This window comes from Phalacrocorax aristotelis, chromosome 7, assembly GCF_949628215.1.
Source record: "Phalacrocorax aristotelis chromosome 7, bGulAri2.1, whole genome shotgun sequence".
NCBI classification, from domain to species: Eukaryota; Metazoa; Chordata; class Aves; order Suliformes; family Phalacrocoracidae; genus Phalacrocorax; species Phalacrocorax aristotelis.
Genome location: NC_134282.1, coordinates 15920768 through 15931183, shown reverse-complemented (window position 1 = coordinate 15931183; position 10416 = coordinate 15920768). Strand labels below are relative to the sequence as shown.

The window sequence follows — 10416 nt, the reverse complement described above, 5'->3', positions numbered from 1 at the left end:
CGTTTCTAGGGTTTCCTTTAACTAATGGGCTCGTGCTTTTTCTGGAGGCTTTCTGTAATGACTTCCCACCATCATTCCCTCCATTTTAATTAGTAGCAGAGATTATGTTAGTGCAACCAGTTCAAGTATTCTGCAAGATAACATCTATATGTACCTATAGCAGTACAGGTGTTAAAGACAACACTTGCCAATCCTAGTTTTGCCACCAGCGATTAACAAAATAATGTAATGAATATAGCACTGTGTACCTCAACCAAGACTAGCCAGAACCATTGGTAAGTAGAAGAAACCTCTGAGGGATGCCAAATGAAGTTAGCAGCTTTGGTATTTTTATTGCCACAGCCCTTTTGCCTGTTACAGGGCATTAAGAAATGTGGGACTAGGAGGGGACTAGGCACTCTCTGGAGCCTAAACGTCAAAACCACCATGTTTTTGACTGTAGTGGTGGCTGAAGCCCATGACTGAAGCGATTCCTCTGAGACCTGTATCGATAATTAATAGTTGAGGAAGATTTGGAGGATCCTCACAGCACAATCACAGCTGACACCATGGGAGGTAGAGGGGAAACATGTCCTTCACTGGTCCTTGTTCCTCACTGCCCCAACTCTTCTGCATTAGTTTATGTGGCTGCAAAGAAGCTGTAAGGCACAATGAAGGGCCTCGCACACACTGAGCGCTTCCCTAAGTGAGTAGGGAGGCACAGGAATCACTGGGCTTGCTGCAGGCTTTCCCCGACAGACGTCTTTGCTGGGTAAGATCCAGCCTCTCTTCCTGAAAGCTCCACAAATGGTATCTTTTCATGGAAGCTGCAACCAGTTGCTGCAGCTATGGTGGTGTTGCAGAGACTGGGGGTCAGAGTGAGGGGAGAGCGTGTCCTCAACCACTCCAACTCTCCCTCTGCCATCCTTGCCAGGGTAGTCCTAAGACAGTCCTGGTCTCCATCTCACATCAGGGCAGGAGGCAGAAGAGCCTCAGCACCTCTCAGGGATAGTGGCTGCTGCATGACACTCAGAAACTCTTAGACACAAGGGTGCCTTTATGGTAGCACTGGTCACAGAGACTTCTGGTCACTACACAAGTCACGGTGCTGGTGGGAAAGGTTAGACTTTGCAGTGGCATCCCTGGAGGAAGCTTTTTGTCTTCTGTGCTGTTTCAGATCAGCCAAGTGGAGTTATCTCTTGATGTGCCAGTTGTGGGAAGCTGTCCCTTGGCCTGACGTCATCTGCAGATGCAGACCTGGCCTGAACCCTGCAAACACAAACCTCCAAAGTCTGCTCTAAGAGCACTGACTTCAGATAGAAGCAGACTTGCCCTGCAAGGGATGTTGAAGGCCAGGAAGGGGAGCTGGCTTGTTTGCACCGAAGCACCTTGGCCTTCATTCTCTGATCAGCTAAAGCCCTCAGAAGTGGCTATTAACATGCTGTGTGCGAGCTTGACACACAGGAGGCAGGAGAAGAACACACGGTCACTGGCCCTTCATTAAAAAGGCCCATTCCTTCCTTTGCACAGTTCTGTTGTGAATTGGCTGAACAGATCATAAAACCCTCTCCCTGTCCCGCCAATGTCATGATAGGGCGTAAGGCAATACAGAGCCCTGGAGACAGAGCCATTAATGAATGAAGTGTCTAACATCCTAAGCCAAAGCTATGATTTGTACCCACTGAAGTGGAGAAAAACAGCTCATCTCTCTCCTCTCCACCTCCCCAAAAGAAAGCTAAAACAAAGGGGTCAGAGGGGTTGCCGATTAGGGAGAAAAGTGGCTTTTCACTTCGCACTAGAGCTTGCTTGACTTCAGAATCACATATCATGTATCCCCTGTACCTAGCAAGACCTCAGTCATGTTTTTCATGTTCATATTCCTAACACACAAAAACTGAAAGGGAGAAACAGGGCTGAGTCAGTTTAAAGAGAGCCTGATGCCGCTGATATGCACCCAGATCTCGCTGCTCAGCAAATCAGGCTGTCTAGAGACTGAATGAGAGCGTGTTCGTCTACCACAGAGGTCAGTAAGATAAAAATAACCCCAAAAGCCTACATTCAGCTTGGAAGCACAGTGCTGAGCCAGGGACAATGATAACAGGAAAACACAATAGTTGCTCAGAGCAGCCCTAAAATAATAGATTATAAATGGGCAAAGGGGGAGGAGAAGGGATGGAGGGCTATTTTATCACTATTCTAAAAGCATTCAGAGGAAATAAATTGGGATCTATTTGACAGTTCTCAAAAGCTAAGATGTGCTAAATGTAATGCTGAATTTCCCTTAATACAAAACATGTCAGCAAGAGGCCCTTGGCCAGCCCCTTTTTAATATCTGTGCTTTTTTGCCCCCCTTCCCCTTGTTTAGCCTTTGCACCATGATGGTTTTTTTCGTTTCTAGAGAGCTTAATCAGGAGCTATTAGAGACAGTCACTCTCTAAGCTGTATAATGTTAAAAGTCCATTAGCTCACCCCAAGCAAGGCTGACAGGAGGGAGATGATGCACTTGCTTAAGTTGAACAAGCTATTTGCATGCTAAGTATTTCTAATCACTGAGCAATGCCAGGAGAATCTGAACATTATTGCACTCAGCTGCCCAGTGACCTTTCAAACATGCTTGATTTAATACAAAACAGAGTGGCAAAACGTATTCAGCACTGAACCTGCAAAAAGGTACAGATGGAGTTCAAGTTGCACCTGGATGATACTGTTAGTCATATGATTTAGTTTTAGGTAGTCCTGTGAGGAGCAGGGAGTTGGATGCGATGATCCTTATGGGTCCCTTCCAACTCGAGATATTCTATGGTTCTATGATGTTTTTAAGCAATTCTAGGCACCAACTATGCATACCTTTAAAAACAATTTTGAGAAATAATCATTAGCAAAGTCTATCTGATATCCCTAAGAAAATGGAATTTTTGGAATTTTCCACTAAAGACACAATAGTGAACTACGTGAGCCTGGCAAAACAGAAGTTGAGGGCCAGAGGCGGAAACTGAGAGATAGGGAAGCACTTGTTTTATGACTATATCTTTGAGGAGAGCTGAGAGACTGATCAAAGCAAACATCCTGCCTTAGATGCTGAGGACGGGGTGATAAAGTGTGTAGTCGAGGAGAACAACTAATTGGGATGCAGATAAGAACAAAAAGAAGGTGCCCATTAGGGGAACTATCCTCGTTAAAAAACTAAATATCAGGCCCATAGGCCAGGAACCGCCCCCCCCCCGCCAGTAAATCCTTTCATCTATGAGCACGCGTGCTAAATTAAAAGTGAGCTGTACCTTTACACTGAAACGAGAAAGAAATTAACCAATTATTAGCTGAGACATGAATATTAGTTGTGACTGACACGTTTAACTGTATAAACTCCTTGTAGTTTCTCGGTGCAGGGTGCTAGCAAAACTAGCAAAAGTTTTCCACAAAAATGAATTAAATAAAATACCTCCGCTCTGTGTGTAGTTTGTCATTTGCACACCAGGCGAACAAACCTGCTTTTCGGGATCACATATCTTCCCCTTTCTCTCTGCCACATCCAGTTGCATTATGCATGGTTGCTTGCATTATGCATGGATTAATAAAATATGACAGATGTCTACTTACTTTTGGTCTAATCACAATCAGCTTGATCCAGCAAAGCGTGCACACTTAGTTTCAAGCACATTTTGAAGTCTCAATGGACTTTAATGGGATTTGGGCCCTGTCCTGTGACCCTCCAGCCACCACCTCCTGGACACTTTTTGTCCAATCACCCAGCTGCCATCTGCATTCACACAGCAAGCAGATTGGCGAGGCGCTTAAATAAACCCTCTTTACAGAAACGTTTTCAGAGGTTGCAGTTGAGTGGAGTCGGGTGTAGGCACCAGTCAGAGCCTCAGGAGAGCAGAGCAATGCTACCTTCAGAAATCTCTGCCCTTCCAAGGCTTTTAAGTAGTTATTTTCCCGGTAACCCCAGATTTACCAGAAAATTTAACAAACTGATTGGCGATTGCTAGCTACTGGTGAATGCTTGGCACCAGGACAGCATCTTGCATGAAGCCAGCCACCCTATACTTGTTTCAGAGCATGGTGCCCACAGAGAGAGCTTGAAGATCGTTTCATATGGTCCACAACACTCGCCAACAGAAATTGTGCTGAGGGCACACCTCATGTGAAGAGTGACTGCTGTCATTCAGTGCCTCTTTGAGTCATGGACCTGTCAATTTGTAGCAGACACAAGCCTGCCTCAGAGAGTACTACTACCCTCCATTAGGAGGCCAAGAAGTGGAAGGGCACAGAGCTCAGATGTCCCCTGTTTAGAACCACTGCAGCTGCCAAAGCAAGGTTGCTCTCGACTGGAACAAGGCAATCAGGGAAAGTCCAAGAATTTTAACCAAAATTAGAGCTATTTCTTACAGTGACAGAATGACAACCGAAAAGACAGATCATTAAAAAAACTCTTTCCATGGTTTTTGGCGACTGGCTTCTGTTATGGGTAGTGGATGGTTAAACTCCTGCCAGTATTTTGCCAAATCTCCTGCGAAGTATGACTGATGCTCAGTTGTAGTTTTCTGGTTACAGCACTAACATTTCTCCAGGCTGGAGCACTGGAAAACGTGGACAAACTGATCTATCACAGCCAGCCAGAAGTGACTAAGGCTTCACATAACATGCCTGAAGGAGCAGAGACTGCAGGCTTTCACAAAGCTCTTGGGCTATTTGTTGTTCCCTTCTGCTCTAATTTGCGTGCCCTCCCCAACATAGCACAGAGAATAGCCCCTCACTGGCTGGTGTTTCCATCAGTTCTGCAGCAGCTCAGGTGTCCCCCTGAAGAAGTGACAGGTTCTTCAGGGTCTTCAAGAAGTGACAACTGAAACCAGTCAAATTAGCTGCTCCTCCCATTGTGCTACTGGCTACAAGCTCTATGGAAAGAGCAAAGGCAGAAGCTTGTTCCAGTATAGGACCACAGTAAGGATGCCCAAGGAGGCCCACACTGAGAAATGGAAGTGGGGCCTCTGAAGTGCACTTTTTCTTCTTCCCCACCATTCTGATGCCTCAAGGCCAGACCCTCTTGGCTGAGACTCCACTCCCTTTTAGCAGTGTAAGAGGCAGTAATATGCAGACACGAAAAAGAGACCTCCTACATTCTTACACATGCAGCCAGCCCCCCACCAATTGTCCCAGTCCTTTTGCAACAATACCTGCCAACAGGGAGAAGCCAGCAGGAAGGTAGCTAACGGGCAAATGCAAAATAAATCTTTCTTGTCCCACATAGCAGTGGGTGCAGAACTGAATCTCCCATTGAGACATGGGCTCACAGCACTGACTTGTCTCCTCTTGACATGAGAAGGGAAGATGACTACATTGCTAGTTTAATGCAAATCCCCTCTTACCCCAGTGCTTGTCAGATTGGCTAAGTCTTGAACCCCATGGGGTCAGGTGCTCTAAAATGTTTGTGTGACAGACTCTCAAGACCAATAGGAAAAGCATTGCAGTCTCCTTGAAACTTGCAGGGGGTAGTAAGGAATAACAGGTCATTGGTATCAAAACCTACTCACTACTTTGAAATCCCACATAGAGACCTATGCATTCTGCAAATCTGTCCAAACATATACTCAAAGGCAAGAGGGGACAGTAAGAGAGGGAGAAAATAGAACCTTTGGTGTTCTCTGATATATAAAGCACACATCACCTCTCTGGGCTGGCAAACTGCTTCATTAAGTTGAGCTGTAGTATGTGGAAAGGAGCAAATATTAAACTGAAATTCAAAACCTGCTGGAGATTAGGATTCTGCCTCCATGGAAGACAGATGGTCCAGACAGAGGATATAACATTCTCTCAGACCTACCCAGGAAATTGCTTTCCAGTCCAGTAAAAAGCCAAGCCCTCTTCTCCCCCACAAAATACCCAACATGTACATATTTTCCTCATAATGCAGGAAAAACAAGATGGATACTTTTCAAAATGTTTTTTAATTAAAACCAAAAAAGGAGCACACACCAGAGCTTGACATGGGCTAGTGAAACTGCTGGTCATCTGGACGTTGTTCTGGCATGAGGAAGGCTGTGTTTCTGCGTAACTCAGGACCACCGGCACAGACACTGGGACTCCTGGGAAAGTACTCTGCCTGCCAGGCTACTGCTGCTTTGTGCTGAGCAGATCTCTCATGTGGTGACGGGAAACTTCATCCTGGAGCCCAGATTCTTTTTCCAACAGACAGACAGAAGTCCCGGAGACTGGAGGAAAGACCATTTTAACAAATTTGCATTTTCCATGCACTTCTGGAGAGGATTCCCAGTCGGTTCTCCTGCCTCCCCTGGCAGGTTACACAGGTTTAAACGGAGACTTAGTTTTCGCAATAGCCACACTGGTAGGACCCAGTTCTGCTTCCGCTGAAGTCAATATATGTCCTTCCCCAGACCACAACCGCAGCTGCACCGGGGCTCACGATCACTAGCCAATTGTGCTTTAAAGTTAAATCCTCATATACTCCATCTAGCCAGCAACTTCTGAGAGCTTCATCAGGCTCATGTAAGTGTGTACCAGTAAATTCAGGTAAATGTGAACATCTTGGCTACAGCAATGGGGTGAAGTTTTCAAATATGCCCAAGAGATGGAGGAGCCAAAGTTTCGGTTTAAGACATGATTTGGGCACTAGATTGGGTATCAAAACCTCCCTGCCATCTAATAAAGCAGTTTCCAAAGCTGCTGGTGTGTTGCTCCACCAGCCTGGGTTTTTTACTAGAAAGGCTGGGCTAAAAAAGTGACACATTTTTCATACACAGTTTTTATCTGTTAGAATTTACTAGATATGCGCCACACTTGTGTGTCAAATATTTAAAAAATACTCCAACCTGCTCTAATAATCACATTTTAAAACATGCATCAAGTTTGGATCAGAACAGCTTCTCTGGGATAATCAGTAAGCCCAAATTGCTGATTTAAGGCCTAAATATCAGTCACTGGCCAGCCAGCCACAAAAAGTCACTCTATCCTTGAACTCTTGGAATTATTTTTGGCTCTGACTAACCCTTGTTACCATACACCTTATCCTACACACAAAAGGAAAGCGTATGTGTTTTTCAAGGCTACTGTTGCACCACAAGTTTACATACAAACACAACTTCTGCAAACATGAGACCAAAGTAAGATCTCATACGTCCCAGGGTAAGTCAGAAAGTCCACAGGAGTCAAGGGAATGGTAACTGCCATAAAGGATCAGGCCTAATACATGCATTACAGAAGCAAGGTAGCTCCTTTGCTCAAGGTCTGGCTGATTTACTTTGCACATACCACTGCTTTAGCATTACATCCTTATCTAATGGTAAACCTGTTTCAACAACATGCAATACATATTAATGCAATATGCACTGCAACACACAATACGCGTCTAAAGAAATATGCCAATGCAAAAATCTGACTTCTCACACATAGCCGGGCTAACAAGGAAGAGCCTTCTACAAAAGACAATCAAGAAATCACCTGAAACCATGAGACCCGAGGGGCCTCAAGCAATCTGCAATACTGAGAGCTAATAGCAGATGCTAATTCATGAAAGAAACACAAACAGTGGGACTGAGGTAATGGCAGAGATTTCATTAGTGCAATTAACATTTATAATGGTATGTTCTTTAATAGAATTTAAATAAGGCTTTGAATAATTACACACACTAAAACTAACATTCCATAACCTTATTCCGCATGGAAAAGCAGCAGAAACAACCCTCTGGACTATACAAGGTCCAATTAAGAACAATTACATTCAAAAAGTAGATCAAAACAGAAACAACTCTATCCCCCAAAAGCTGCATCATCATCTTTGAAGTCAACTTTCTCCCCTAGTATGAGAAGTGTGAAGAACAGATGAACTGGGCTTCAGCCCAGTTGATTTGGCCTCATGAAATTGCCAGTAGTGCTTTCCAACCCAGAGTCTCTCCTCATTTCTTTAGGGTGATGGAAGCTCATGGAAAAGAAGTGAATTTCTAAAGCAACGGAAGGTGAGTTCTCCCTTCCCCAGGCCCAACAATGTACATAAATTATGGAAGCTTGAAAAAAAAAAAAAATCTACATTACACTGTGGCATGTGTGTTTACGGTGCATGTTCTCCTTTAGAAACTACTTACAGGCAACGGGGCTGGGTGGAGGAAAAAAAATCAAAGCAGCAATGAAATAGTAATATAGTATTTCAAAATCTGCACCGTCCTGCAGAACCAGGAATTATAATTTATTCAGACTGTTCTCAACAGATCCAATCTACGCTGGATATGTAAAAAACAAGAGACTAAGTCATCAAGGAAAAACAAATGAAAAAAACCTGCACACTGCAAGAGTTTTAAAAAATGAAACAAAAGGAAAAAATCCCAAGAAACACTGATGAAAGCTCAGAAAAATTTATCATCAATTCTGAAGTGGGGCCTTGTGACATCATCTGGGTTAATGAAGACGGAGATGGACTTCCCAGGGTTCTCAGTCACTAGCTGTTGCAACTTTTTGGCTAATCGGTCATCAGGCTGGTTGGTGTCTCCTCCATCTGACTGTGGGGAGGGGATGCTGGTGGTACTGCCCCGCCGTTGAAGCTCTAGTGTTAGCCGGTTGGCTGCTTTGACATGTTCGATGGCAGTTCGAAGGTGTTCGGCAGGGTCTGAGCGGACTGAGGACAGCTTCCGTGCATGCAGCATAACAGTTTCTTCAGAGAGGTGCTCCAGCATGTTGCACTGGGGGATGAAATAGTTAGGGCACATCTTGTTGACCAAGCAATGCTGGAGATCATCAATGAGACCCAAGAGGAAATGGGCTGCGTAATCCTCCTGGGCCAAGTAGCTGGCTGGTAGCCTGTCGCAAGCCCACAGCATCATGCTCCGCAAGTGATATGGGCTAATGGCTTTGGGGCGGGACAGCAATTTGATGATGATAGCTTTGCAGGCCTGATAGGCTTGCATGAGGCTGCTGGAGATGCACTTTTTCAGCTGCACTTCACTTCTGGCAAACGACAGCCTCCATTCATTGTCCTTCTTTCCCTTGTAGGAACATGCAGGCACTAAGTAAAACCCACTTATGACTTCCTCCTCTGTAATCTTCCCATCCCAGAAGTGGTTCTCCATCAGCCAGCTCTGTGCCACAGCTGGCCAACCTTTGAAGGACACCACGGGGACAATGTCGTACAGCATGCGGCTGCTGCCCACTCCCAAAATTATGGATATAATAGTCCCATTCTTTTCTACCTTCTCCACCTTTGGCATCCCTCGCTGAGGCTTCTTCTGGATCTCAGAGAGGACAATGCTAATGGAGTCATAGAACCAGTCTGCAACTTTTGTTGGAGAGAAGAAATAATTGGTAGCTCCGTTAATATGGTCAACGATCGTGCAGCAGTCCTTCCATTTGCTGATAGTTCCTTCATCAAACAGACGCAGGCTCAGCCAGGAGTGGCACAAAGCTGAGTGGCGCATGTCCAGCGTGACTGGTTGGTTGCGGTCATGCAGCTTCAGTGCGGGCACAAGCAGGGTGAAGTCCATGTCATAGTCTGTGCCTCGTGCATAAACATTCAGCTCATCCAGATCAATGTCCACAACACCTTCCCGCACACCACCTGAAAGCAGCAAGTACTCGTTGGCTACAGGCAGCTTCTGGTCAAGTTTCTGAACCATGCCTGCAAAGGAAAGAAAGAGAAATCCGTTCAAGAGAAGGCAAAAAGATCTGGTATACAGGGTTTAACCAGGATTAAAACCCATCCCATGCCCAGCAGGAAAAAAAGCAATCAGAGGTATCCACCACTGTTCATTTAACACAGAGGTACATCAGGCCCAGCACTCAGCCAACCATTAGTCCCACCTGACTCAGGGCAGGGCCTTTCCTGCACTCATGGGAATGGGTGAAGTCCATCCTAAAGATCATACTTGGAGCAATGGAAAAAAGCAGAAGACTCTGCTAAAATATATCAAAGCTACTTCAAGGACTAAATTTAACTTCTTAAACACCTTCTAAACTAGTTTTTTCACCATATTGTCACTCATGGTATCCAAATGCTTCCCCAACACTTCAAAAAGAAAAGAGAATATTAATTGACTCACTGGTCTTATTTTCTCTCTGGTATAAGAAAAAGCTGGACCAGCATCAGAGGGTTGGCTTGTGCGTGAGTGAATGAATAGCTACACATGTTAGTTCAAGAAGGTCTGATTTTACAATTTTCTTTACATTTACTGATGAACAAGGCAACATGAATGAAGGCAATACTTCCTCCTCTTATGGGGGAATGGAGACAGGTTAAACTATCAGGCAATTACAGAAACCAGCTCTGAAATTGGTTCTTCAAGCTATAATGACAGTATCATGCCATAAATATCTGATCAGCTCCCCAGAGCACAGACATTAAGACGGATTTCTATTTTCATCACCAAAACCAGACACTTCCCTTCACCCTGCACTGCCCGCAGCAGTTGCGTAAAACCAATTTTTCACTGTGTATTC

At 44.8% G+C, this 10416-nt stretch overlaps 1 protein-coding gene across 4 annotated transcripts in view; it reads right to left on the bottom strand.

Moving 5' to 3' along the window:
- Positions 1 to 5905: 5905 nt before the first annotated feature.
- MB21D2 (Mab-21 domain containing 2) overlaps positions 5906 to 10416 on the bottom strand; it is a 67186-nt gene continuing 62675 nt past the window's right edge. For all 4 annotated transcript variants that reach the window (XM_075098949.1, XM_075098951.1, XM_075098952.1 and 1 more), the window contains one exon: positions 5906 to 9598. In XM_075098949.1, coding sequence (XP_074955050.1) covers positions 8334 to 9598 — 1265 coding nt within the window. In that variant the 3' untranslated portion in view covers positions 5906 to 8333. The remainder of the gene's footprint in view (positions 9599 to 10416) is intronic.